The sequence below is a fragment of the Polistes dominula genome, unplaced genomic scaffold (assembly GCF_049000335.1).
Source record: "Polistes dominula isolate Pdom_NZ unplaced genomic scaffold, Pdom_raw_medaka contig_79, whole genome shotgun sequence".
Lineage (NCBI taxonomy): Eukaryota > Metazoa > Arthropoda > Insecta > Hymenoptera > Vespidae > Polistes > Polistes dominula.
This window is the reverse complement of record NW_028300916.1, coordinates 4,286,503-4,300,202: the sequence shown is the minus strand read 5'-3', so window position 1 is coordinate 4,300,202 and position 13,700 is coordinate 4,286,503. Positions and strand designations below refer to the sequence as shown.

Below are 13,700 nucleotides of genomic sequence, written 5' to 3'. Positions count from 1 at the left end.
GTTACGATGTTTAGAGAGAGAGAGAGAGAGAGAGAGAGACCTGCGCGTGCGCCCGATGAAGTAACGATGATTCCATCCTAAACGTCCGATTTGAAAGACGGGGACTATGGTCTTTTTAGAAAACTAAAGCTTTTAATTGGTGAACAGACGCTTTCACCTTAAACTATTTCGTCGTTAGATACGGGGAACTTGTCTATCACTGTCAGACAATATTTCATTCAATTGAACTCTTAACAATTATTATATCTAAATCTTTAATTATACATTAGAATTTTGTTTAATTATTAGTTGAATCGCACGGTGATTAAGAATTAATGGTATTTTTTATTTTTATTTTTTTTTTTTTTTTAATGTCGTGATCGGTGAACATCTTCCTTATATTCATTGAAATAATTTTACATGGAGAAAAAGATATAAAAATTGTATTCTATGAAATAAGTTTTTATTATAAGTTGCAATAAAAAAACGTTTGAATGATTTTATGGTATATTTATCGATTAGATCGACGGATGATTCACAACGTGTCTACTAATAAAAGGATAATAATAATAATAATAATAATGTGTATCGAAGAAAAACTAATCGGTGTAAAACTGTCTCGATCAATCGAGTTGAAACTTTTCCGAGAATAAACGACATCAACTCAAAGAGAGTTAATCGATGAAGAAAAATCTAAAGAGAAGATTGTACCTGCAATAAACGCGAAGCGTGCAGATCTTTTCTTCCCGAAGGAGGAAGAGAAGAATCAACGTTTCTCGTGCCGAGAAAAGATCTCTCTCTCTCTCTCTCTCTCTCTTCTCTCGGTTGTTGGTAAAAGAAGAAGAAGAAGAAGAAGAAGCAGAGCGATGACGTAAGTTCTAGCAACCTAGATCTGTCAACGAGGAAGGATCACGGATGACCTCGCGCACCAACAAATAACGAAAATGGAAAGAGAAACGAAGTTTGAAGTTACTCTATCTCTCATTATTTTCAATAAACGTATAAATCGAACTATAATAATAATAATAATAATAATAATAATAGGTGAGAAATTAATCATATTTCGACATTTATCTTATAAAATAATATTTTGTTTTTCTTTATATCTCATCTGTCATTTATTGAAAAATTGGTATAATAGAATTAGAAAGTTAATTAATTATAAATTTTATTTAATTTTAAATTTCTATCAAAGGAAAAAAATGTAAGCAATATTTTGATATTTTGTATCTTTCAAATATCCAATTTTCCAAGATTATTCTAATCGATAAAAAAAAAAGTGGATACCAAAAGGATAAATGTGTTTTTTGTTAATCCAAAATATTTGATAAAAACTTGCTTTAGAGATATTTCTATTTTGATATTTGAAACTTTGGTTTTGTCGTACTAATGAAACTTTTTCAAATGAACAAAACATAGCACACGATTTTCTTCCCTAAGAATCGATATTCGATAGGTCGCGGAGCAAGAGATAGATAGATTGATTGCACAATTAAATAGTTTCGTAATAGTTAGAGTATGGCAAATATACATAGAAGAGTGTGTTGTATTTGACTCTATCACTGTGTGACTTTTGAAAAGACTCTTGGTGCGAAATATCTTGAAGGAAAGAGATATGAAGAGAAATATATATAAAGAAAAAAAAATAAAATAAAATAAAAAGAAAAAGAAAAAGATAGAAAGAGAGAAAGACCACCAGTGCAGCAGCAGTTGATCGTCGCACGTCGTTTCACGATTCCAGGCCTCATCTTCGCGCAATCATCTCCTCAAAGCGGTACGTGCACCGCGCCAACTTTCGTAATCATCCTTAAATGATAACGAGATACGTGTGTAGAACCGGGCCTTGAGTGAGTTAGTGTTGTGTGTAACGTAACTTGTTCCCCGGTGGAAAATAGCAAAAAGGATGCGTGTGCCGCCGTTTCACCGTCATAAGTGTACCAAATACGAGAGACAAGGAAAGAGATATTGTAGAATATGATATTTGTCTTTTTCTTTTTCTTTTGGATAAGACAGACACGATGTTTCCATCGAGAACTATTCCAAGATAGTTTGGTTCATATTACCTTGACGATGGATAAACATAGTCCTTTTAAGGATTCATTATATTTATGTTGGAAGATATGTGTTCCGTATATTTCTACAAACACTTGTTCCTAGAACTCGAACAACATTTTCTTATAATTTCTTTATACGTTTTACGGTTTATCACATAACTGTTTGATTTTTGAGACTAATTCGTTTGGTGAAAAATTTGCGATGCGTGAGTAATCCTATCGTACGTTTGAATATCGAATATATATATATATATATATATATATATATATATTGTGTGTATACTCTGGATAATATTGTAAAAAGTTTCGCGGTGATACTCATAGCGGTTGGCACGTTGATCGTGCGTAAAATCAAACCAGTCTCGAGGTGAACCTGTTGCCGTACGAAACGTCAGGTATAGGAGAAAGAATAAGACAAATAAAATAAAATAAAAGAAAGAGAAAGAGAGATGAACGATAAACCCGAAAGTGGAGGTAGAATCTTGCCCGCGGTGTAATTAAGCATTGACCTATAACGAGCTATAATTAGTCATAGCCTAACGAGCACCGTATAGGATCGATATATCGAATAACCGCAATTACGAAGACACCCACGCTGATCTTTCATTTCTAATACCTAACGACTCTAACATGTGATTTAATAAACCACGATTTAATCCTGATCTTTCATGAATAAGGAAATCATTCAAATCTAAATGTACCCATCTTACTGAATAAAGACAATCTCGATTTATCGAATAAACTTTGAGATAAGTAAATAAAAGCGTGAATTAAAGAATTATTTGAATCTAACGATAAAAGTCAATTGGATTACTTTAAAACATTTAGTATGAATGTTCAAACCGGAAGAAATATATATATGTATAGGTATATATCTAGACGATTGAGAAGGACAACGAAGACGTTTCTATAGAAGGATAACGAGAATTACTATTAAAGACGTTAAAAGACGGAGACGATCAAACGGATTGTAGAAAATCTTCCTCGTGGTTGTTGTTGTTGTTGTTGTTCGATAAAATCGTCGTTAACGTGTCCCTTCATATATGGCAGGATAGCTAGCTGACTGGCTAGCTAGCTAGCTAGCTAGCTAGCAAGCTCGCATTTGTTCCTTTCTTTCCTTTTCGTCACGTCACAATGTCCATGAGAGATATAGTACGTATTTATATATCGTATACACAAGCAATTCCAATTGGCCTCTTCACGACGTTAGCTTATCCACGATACAACTCGGATATATCGATGTCCAGCAAGGATCTCTCTCCTACTTCGAGTACGTAGCAAATGCGACGACCTCTTACTACTAAACGTACTTAAGTACAGTCCTGCGATCGCGTTCCACGATAGTAAGAAACACGAAAAGGATAAGGAAAAAACGTCAGAAACTATGACGATTAGAGAACGATACCGATCGCTGAAAAGGGATCCCCTTACACGTTCCGTTAATAGGTACGACAAGATAACGAGCAGTACTGGGGAGATGATCGTTCGATGTTTTTCCAACTACCTTCGACCCTTTCGCTAACACCAATGCCATCAAGACTAACCCATCAAGACAACTATATAGAATACTTATACTACACATCTATGCACCTTGACATAACATATATATATATATATATATATATATATATATATGTATGTTTGTATGTATACATTCGATGGAGATAGAGATCACGTTATCTTTGAAAAAAAAAAAAAAAAGACAAACTTGACTTCTTTATATCGTGTACCTTTCTTTTCATACCTTTATAAAGGTAATATAAATATATATATATATATATATAGGGTTCGTTAATGAATCCTCTCGCTTCGACTGGATCCTCACCGTCGCTAGTCCTCGTCGTCGTTGTCGTCGATCAAGTCCGCCACCACCACGACTGCTGATTATTTCGATTGCGAAAGAAAGTTATTTCAAAAGGTGGAACGTAAAATAAAGCGATCGGCTATCTAGAATCGCCGCGATAAATCCGTCCGTCCAATCTATCCATCTGTCTGCCGAGATAGATGTAGCTTAGGCACGCGTGTGTGTATATGTGTGTGTAGCTATGTTAGAGAGTACTTAACTATCTAAGAACATGAGTAGTATAGAAGTTCCGTACGCGGGAGAAAACGTTAACCTAAGCACGTGGCCCGCGTCGGACTAATTAACGTTACGGTGATTAGGCGGCACACACCGTTTACCACACGTGTCCCGCGTGTCCGTTACATGTCGATCGTACGAATCATGGGGAATCCGTGTAAACCATCTCTCTCTCTCTCTCTGTTTCTCTTTCTTTTTTTCTCTTTCATTTTTCACGCAAAGTTGTTCTTTCGACGCAGTTTCGAACGATAACACGTCGACTTTCTAACTTGTGATTTGCATGCGGGCCCGAGGCAACTCGAATCGGCTTATCGACTACTCGATAAAGTCATATATATATGTATGTATGTATATGCACATATATATATATATACTAGATTAAATATCGAACGACTGACTCTACGTGCCTTTGCAACATATATTATTTTCTTTTATTTTTTCTTCTTTTATTTTATCCGCGAAACATGCGGAACTCGCTTCGATCGAGCTTTACAAGCGACAAGATGTAAGTAGTATTTACACGAAACAACTTAGGAATGTTTGGAACGAGATGAAATATGAATTGTACGTATTGTAAAATAGTGATACGAATGAATTTATATTGGGATTTTATATTTTTTTTTTATATTTTTTAATAAGATTATGTTTTTGTCATTGTGCTTAAAAAATAAATAATATATATATATATATATATATATATATATATATGTGTGTGTATATATTGATCAAATGAAATACGATTCTTTCAATATTTACGAGCAAAGAAATCTTCTTCTTATCAAACGATTCAATCTCTGGCAAATTAATACGAAAATTCATGGTGACTCTAATTGGACACGATAATTACCGGTATAAAATCGATATCGCGATACTAATTAGTCAAAGAGTAGTTAGTAACGTTAGATGATTAAACGATTCGCGAGTATTTTCATAATGCGTATCGATTTCGATAGCTCACTCAAGGTAATTACCTGGATGTGAGATTGTGCGATCAGTAAAGGAGACAAATATTGAGAAATCAAGAATCATTTGATATATCTAACACTAACGATGAAGAATCCTTACCGAATATAAAAAAGATCGAAATCTCGTCGTCGTAGTATTTCAAATTAAACTCGTGAAATCGTATAAATTATTATAATGATTGTAATCAATTAGAAAAGAAAAAATACAAAATAACGAATAGAGAAAAAGAGAGATCAAATTATTTCTAATATTATCGATGACAACAAAAATAAAGAATAGAAAATAAAATGTGTACTAAACAACGTCTTATCTTGAATTTTAAATGATATGCAATTTAAACTAATACGTAATTGATCAAAATTACTATGTCAACGAAAAGTTAATGTAAACAAAATAAAAAATAAGAAAATAAGAAAATAAGAACCTTTGTCTCTTTTTAAAACGATGCCAATTTTAATCATCATTAATTGTTAACACATTGATTTACATAAATCTAAGATAAAAATATTTAACATAAATTCTTATTTGAATATTTTTCTTGTTGAAGACTAAAAAAATAATTTATTAATTATATCAAAGAAAAAAAAAATTACAACACGAGATAAGATAATAATATAAATAAACCTCTTAACGTCTTACGAGTAACAAATTAAAACAATGTACAATTAAAAATGAAATAGACAAGTTAGATAAACACGAAACGATGTTAAATGAAATGAAATGAACACAAAAAAAAAAAAAAGAAAAAAGAATTCAAATACAAAAACAACACAACCTTTTTCCTTCTCTTTCTTTCTCTCTAAGAATAAAACGATATTCCGGTTCTCGTTCGCATTAGCATCGTTCGACATGGCAGACAAGACTCTCTCGAGCTGCCATAAAACAGAGTATACCGATATACTCGATGGATATTATCGCCTATTAATGATTAATTGACCGCTGCTGGCAGGCGCCTACGTGTGCACCAACTGAAAGATAGGTGCTACACACCGCGTTAACTCCGCACCGAACGAGAGGTCATGTTCGGGGTTAGATCATGCTTTTGCAAGGCGAATCGTTAGAAAGTCTTCCTCTATTGAACCAATAAGAAAGAGAGAGAGAGAGAGAGAGAGAGAGAAAAAGAGAAAGAGATATCGTAGTAAGTCGTTTGGAAAAGATCCATCCATCGACGTTGGATGGTTTAGTTTGGTTTGAGTTTGGATTACGAAGGAATCAACTGTTTCATCCAGTTCTAACTCGATCTCTTTTCTTCGAGCACGTGCAAAAGGATTTAGATTTAAACTCTCTCTCTCTCTTTCTCTTTCTTTTTCTTTCTTTCTTTCTTTCTTCGTCGTTAATTCCTTGGAAAAGTCTTACGTAAGGTATAGTTGTAACTGACGTTATATATCTGGTGCAATGTATAGATTAACGCTCTTTATACCTAACATGTCGTTTACCAAACAGAGAAAACACGGTATAATCTATCAAATTCTTCCTACATTTCAAGTAAGATTCTCTAAAGTTCTTAACAACCTCGTCATTCCATTTTTTTTTGTTTTTTGTTTAGTTTCTTCTTCCATTACTTTTTTTTATTTCCTTGAGAGTGAAAATCACGTTTGTGGAATTTATCGAAAGCTTCTCGAACGATGAACTCTCACTATGACCTTTTGTCGTAACGCGTAACTCGGAAGACTTGAAAACGTATGTTACTAATCATCCAGAAGGAAAGAGAGGGTTGGGGTTGGGTGAAGAGAAGAAGGTAGGATGGAATTTCTAAGGTTGAGAAACAAACGGTGCAATCGTATAACTTGTGTATTTTATTTCATTCTATTTTTTTTGTTCTTTTTCTTTTTTAATGGGTATATAGTCAGTTCACACAGTTTGTAGGATTTTATTTGAAGAAACGTTTTCTCCTTATCCAAGGACGTTGTACTCGAGTAAATCTTGATGAAAGAGAAATAATAAAAAGAAGAAGTAGAAGAAGAAGGAAGGAAGGAAGAAAGGAAGGAAGGTACGGGTTCGATGTCGCTAAGGATTTTTCCACGATAATGTTCGAACGACGACGTGACGAGGGACTTCTCCTCGTAGGGTCGTTAAAGGCCCGTTAAAATTAGAAAGACGTTACGTATCCCTCGATCTTTTCCCCTCTTGCTATTTCTCGAGAGCTTCAGGACATTATCTACTTTTACCTCTTCTTATCCTTCTCTTCTTTCCTCTCTTTTACGGGTTTCCCATGTGACCTCTTCGACCAGTACCTACCCTGACAGAAGAAGCAAAACGAAGGAAGGTTTGCAGAAAGACAGGGGACAAAGTCAAAGAACAGTCAGTGATCTTTGAATAGACAAGGATGAGAAGAAGTAGAAAAAGAAAAAAAGCGATAAAAGAAGTTGAAGTAAGAAAGAGACAGAGGATAGAAGAAGCTTGCAAGATAGAAGGCCACGCGTGCGTGGGACGTCAGAGGACACACGAGAATAACACGAGACAGTTATCCTATCCTATCCTATCCTATCCTGTAGTAAGCTTTGCCATCACGGAAGACCTATGTAAGTTCTTCCCTCCTTCAAGAGACCGATCCACATTCACGACTTTCTAACGATCTCAGAGAACGTGCCACAACGATAGATATATAACTAGTATGTATATATACAAATGTATGTGTATACATTGATAGGTATAATAGTATACAAAAGAAAGATGTGTACACCTACATTTGTATACGTCTATATAAATACGATTTGCTTTTCAAATCACACCACCTTATTATCCCTTTTTTCTTTTTCTTTACGAAGATATAGATAAAGATAAAGAATAAAGAGATAGATAGAGCAAACGTGAGGTCATTTTATACAGTGAATTACACCTACGCGTTTAAGTTTCGTTCTCTTTTCTTCATTTGGGTTTTTTAACTTTAAAGACGAGAAACTTTTACTTTTCGTTCAGTTTCCTAATTGCGTCATGCGATCTCGTCTTAGGAATAAAACCAATGGAAAGATAGTAAATGGAAGAAAGAAAGAAAGAAAGAAAGAAAGAAAGAAATAAAGATAGAGAGAAAGAGAAGGTGCACACGCCAACTAACTAAGCCTCCTAGCATAGAGTCGCTAGATCACCGAGAAAATGAGAAGGTATCCGGTAACCCGATGTCGGATCGATAGATTAGTTTCTCTTAAGCGGCTGTTATTAGTCTGCTAAGATTCATTCCCTTAGATAAGTATCCGCGCACATCTCGCTACTGCTCGTTCGTTCTTTCGTTCGTTCGTTCGTTCTTCTACGAATGTAGTTGGGAAAAAGGTTGCCGATGATTATTAACGATCACGGCAATGTCGACGACCGAGTTTTTAACTTCCTCTCTCGTCCTTTTATTTGCAAGGTCAAACTAGAAGGAATTCCTTTCTAAATTCTATTTTTATAATAGTCATATGAACTGAAATAAATCTGTTCTCTTAATTTACGTGGGTTCTTACGTTGTTATTATGATAATTAATTGTAGTATTTTTTGTAACATTGTTTTATAATTTTTGTTTAAATTATATAGACTTTATTATAGTTAGATAGAAATAAAAAAAAAAAAATAAAAAAATAAAAAAGGAAATAAATGACATGAAAAATTATATATGTAGAAAAGATAATGAAGATTTTAGATAGTTTATGTAATAGAAAAATTATAAATAGAAAAATAAATTATACTTCTAATAACAATTACAAGAAATAATAAAAACTCTAATAGTGTAACAGCTAATACTTGTGAATAAAATAATAAATATGTAAAAGATAATAATGATAGGAATATAATATCAAACTTTTAATTAAATATCATTAAACAAATAACTCAATAAATTATAATTTACTTTCGATATACATGGTATTCCATGGAAATATGCAAGGTATATACAAATGCAAAAAAATTCGTTCACATCAAAATGAAAGAAAAACAAATCTTTAATCAAGTTGAAAGAAAATTTGATTTTCTTTTTATTATTACATTCGACGTGCAATCCCTAAGATCGTTACGCGATTGCAAAACGTGTAAAAAAAGAAAAAGAAAAATGCGAATACCGTGTTGGTTCGTTAGAGAGACTGGAAAGTGACGATTCTAACTTAAAAAAAAAAAAAAAAAGAAAACGAATGATAAGAAAAAGTAAGAAAAAAAAAATTGTGACGAAACGAGCGTAAATTTTCTCTCGAGAAGGAATCAATTTCAGTATCCTCTCTCTCTCTCTCTCTCTCTCTCTTTCTTTCTTTCTAAGGTAAGGTGAAATACGGTTGCGATACTCGTAGATCTTCATTGCTCAGTAAATAAATCGTAAGGCATAATCGTTAAGCACCATTTGGCGCGTCATATCGCGCTGCGATATTAATTACCTTGGTTGCCAGCTCACGTAGAGTATTTCACGCCACGCGAGTAAGAGTATAGTTCGTGAAAGAAAGAAAAAGGGCGAACTTATCTGCACGCGCAACGGTTACGGTGCAACCGTTTTCTTCGCTGTCTTAAAGAGGGAAGAAACAACAAGAAGAATACGAAGAATAAGAAAGAGAAGAAGAAGAAGAAGAAGAAGAAGAAGAACCGATAAGGATCGATGCTATAATTCGAGTGAATCTACGTAAAGGATCGTGCTCTCACCGTCGTCGATTCGTTCCGCGGTATCCTTTTATGGAGATAAGGATCGGTGCCATAATTTCGAGAAGATCCGTCTCACTTTCTCTCTCTCTCTCTCTCTCTCTCACTCTTTCGCGGTACCTTATTTGCCGAGGAAAAAAAAAATTCCAACTCCAGGAACTTCAGGAGTTTACTTCTTTCTGTCTCAAAAAAAAATAAAAAAAGATAATACTTGAAGGTATAAAGTATCAGTATTATAATCACATTGGGGTCCCTTGTCATTGTCCGAATTGGTTCAAGGGAAAATGATCGAAATATTCCAAGACCCCTTATCTCTCTCTCTCTCTCTCTCTCTTTCTTTCTTCATCTTCGATTACGTTTCCAGTGAGCGTGTCATGAATATGCATGGCAAGTGCGCTCGCGCAAAAATTCACGGCCTTGACAGTCTGACGTTTCGAAGAGCGTAACCGTAAACGAGACCTAACGATAGGGCCGAGGATAATCGAATCTGACAGGATGCAAGGGAGATCGTTCAGTATTTATCTCTCTCTCTCTCTCTATTTCTTTTTCTTATTTTTTTTTTTTTTTAAACTTGGGGAGAATCCTTTACACGACGTTCGATGTGTGCCCTTGTTAAATTATTTCTAAAAGATAGGGCATCTCAAAAATAAGGAATAGAAGATCACATTGATCTATTTGAAGTATTATAGTGAAAAGAAATCGTACTTTAGATCTAAACTGTTCTTTTTGCGAAATAAGATAGAGAAAGAGAAAGAGAGAAGAAACAGAGAGAAAAAAGGAAAAGCTATTGCATCGAACTCGGATGAATTTCACCGGCGGGTAAGAGAGTTGCGGGGAAAAGGGAGTAAGGGAGAAAGTGTGGAGAGGGTTTTAGATCTACTAGCTTCTAGGGGGTCATTATAGAGTTCTCCTTAGCTGGCACGCGGCCTCCTCTTCCCGACTGTCCGGATTGACTGATGTCGGGTCATTCGCCAGCCTTCTACACAGATCTCACAAGTTGCCTCACCTGACGACGTAGGAGTTAAATAGAAGAACGTACACACAGGGCTTCGAAGAATATTGCGCTATGGCGTTCGTTACACGAGAGAGCGACTTTCAAAAGCAATTAAAACTATTCCCGGCATGCCGACAGTGAAAAAAAGAAAAAAAAAAAGAAAAGAACATAGAAATAGAAATAGAAAGAGCATAAGTAAACTAGCATAACTTCGATCATCTCGTAATCTTTTCTTTTCCTTGACTTATTTCTTCTTCTTATTCTTATTCTAACGAATTCTTAAATCCGTCTGAAGAAACTCGTTAGATTGAAGGATGTTAGAAAAGGTGAAACACTTACCTGAGCGTACTCCGCACAAGTGTCGATCGATGAGACGTAATTGACGACGTCTTCAATGGTCCAACGATTAACCGCTTGTCCATCTCCGCACGGCATGTGCCCGCACAAAGAAGGACATCTGATGGGTGGCGGCGTGCTCGGACCAGGTGGTGGTATTGCTTTCGGTTTCGGAGATATACTCCCTGATCTTCTCGTCTCTGTTTTTTGCCTTTTACGTGGTGCAAATCCTCCTGGCGTTGAAAGATCCAAAGGACTCGTCACTCCCGCGTCACGTTTATTCGCACCTGTAACATTATCAACGATAATAAAACATTTCTCTTTTTTTTTTTTTTTTTTCTTAACACATAAGATTATTTATTAACTTTGTTTTTCTATTTTTTACATTTATTTTGAAAACGAAAAATTGTATATGTATATAATTACGTGTATTTTCAAGAAAAATGATTGGTACAATGAGTAATTATTCAGTTGTCAACTCAGTATTTTAATTTTTTTGTTTTTTTAATTACCTTTAAGATAAGTTTCGAGTTCAGCTGCATTCTGAGCAGCATTAGCCGTTCGCACCATGTGCAAAAGTGCTTGCGTCGATGACATATCGAGCATAGGAGGAAACACCGGGTTCCCGAAGATACTATCCTGTTTCTGTTCCTTGGGATCCTTGTTTGATAATGGTGAGGTGGTTTGAACGGTGGTTGGTTGTGGGGCACCAAGAGGGGCCATTAGACCGACGAACGGTGTGGCTGCTGTTTTGAACGCAGGAAACCTGGGATCCAAACCAGGAGGATAGCCGTTCCTTAGAGAACTGAAGTAACTGTGAGAATAAAGAAAATCCAATTATTTGATAAGTCTTTTAGGATCGTAGCTATATACCCTTCTCACTTTTTATTTCTCTTATAAATATTTTAATTAGAAACAACATTTAAATAAATGACGCTTAAGAGTATCGTAAAACAGTTATGCAATTAAAAAAAAATATTACTCAACTTTGCATAAACATTATTTACCTATTCCGTAACGTAATTTGAATAAAATTAATTTAGTATTAATATTTAACGAGACTCAAGGTAAAAGAAAAACATATTATTTGGGATATCACGTCTACACCTAAAGAAGAAGAAGAAGAAGAAGAAGAAGAAGAAGAAGAAGAAGAAGAAGAAGAAGAAGAATATTTAATGTGATTGACAAAATAACACGTGGAGTTATTAATTAGGTGTGAATATTAATTAAATACCTTTTAAAAATAAATACGTAATAATTTAGTCAATCTCGTTTACTAATTATTTTGGTTTTTATTAAATCTCGATTAATAACTATAAAGCACGTGTCAATAATAAAACATTGTAAAAAAAAAAAAAAAAACCCTCGACACGTTTAATATTCAATATTTATAAACCAAAGTTATAAATAAAATATAACATCAACGCGAAGTTAATTAATTTCTACAATTTAATATCAACCTAGTCATCACATTTTTCTTTCACGAAAAATTAAATTACATTTCGATTTTCTCTCTCAAAAAGAAAGAAAAAACAAATAAGAAAAAGAAACTCACTCGTTAGGATTGGCGTTGTTGTACTTGGCTGCTAAGCTTCTCATAAAATCACTGCAGTTACGTCCCATCATCTGTTCCATATGCTTGAGATGATGCGGCGGTTGTGGTGGCCCTTCGGGTCCACCGAGGGAAGTTGCATTTGGCGGCGTACCTGGATGACTCGACGAAGAAGGCGTTACGCTTCTAGACGAGGTCGAATTATTGTCAGGCGTGAGTCGTTCAGTTTTAACCTGAAATTTGATGATGAGAATGGTTAAAATAAAAAAAAAAGAGAGGGGGAAATTGTTGGGAGTTATCATTTCATTTTTACGTGTCTTCGATTAGAAAATCCCATAATACATTCAATGATTTCACTCGTGGTCTCTCTCTCTCTCTCTCTCTCTCTCTCTCTCTCTCTTTCTCTTATTTTACATTAGAAAGAGAAAGAAAGATAGTAATACGAACTAGCAGGAAATATCTTGGTCGCATTAATTCCCCAAGAACAGATTGCATCCGAGATATGGTAATGAAGGTAACGCGTGGCGCAAGAGTTGACTCCTTAGCAGTTAGAACGCTACCGGTAAGGGATAAACACGCGACACCATGAAGAACGAGACTCGATTGGCGGTAAAATGGGTTCTCCCTAAGGTGTTCGAGAAACCAATCTTTCAAACAACCCCATTGTAAATCTCTTTCTCACCTTGCTAGACATCCAATTCTTTTTGCTATAAGTAAAATTCGAACAAAAAATAAAACCAGAAACGGTAAAACTCGAACAAAAAGAAACAGGTGATAAAATACTTTTTATATTTTATTATACCTAATTATATAGAAAAAAAAATCATGACTATATTCTCTTTTTTCAAAATTATTATCCTATTTTTTTCCATAAGTTTTTTTTTTGTCTATATCGGTATCCAATGTTAATTTTAAAACGTTGACTTACACATGTGTGTGTGTGTGTGTGTGTGGACGAAAAAATGACATTGCACTTTCAGATGAGGTTGACATCGTTCATATATATATAAGAGAATTGGTCGACCGGTCAGAAATTTCGAACGGGATTCTTCAAGTACAGGTGTACAGTGGGCTACCGGTCAAAGGATAAAAGAGAGTTCTCTTTTTTTATTTATTTTTTTTATTTTTCTCTCCTACGTCAGAAC

General features: G+C 34.6%; 1 protein-coding gene across 3 annotated transcripts in view; it reads right to left on the bottom strand.

The window, feature by feature from the left end:
• Positions 1-13,700, bottom strand: part of LOC107071993 (uncharacterized) — a 97,312-nt gene that overhangs the window by 39,006 nt on the left and 44,606 nt on the right. For all 3 annotated transcript variants that reach the window (XM_015331524.2, XM_089170747.1, XM_015331526.2), the window contains exons 3-5: positions 12,559-12,788; positions 11,516-11,817; positions 11,007-11,290 (exon numbers count right to left, since the gene is read on the bottom strand). In XM_015331524.2, coding sequence (XP_015187010.2) covers positions 11,007-11,290; positions 11,516-11,817; positions 12,559-12,788 — 816 coding nt within the window. The remainder of the gene's footprint in view (positions 1-11,006; positions 11,291-11,515; positions 11,818-12,558; positions 12,789-13,700) is intronic.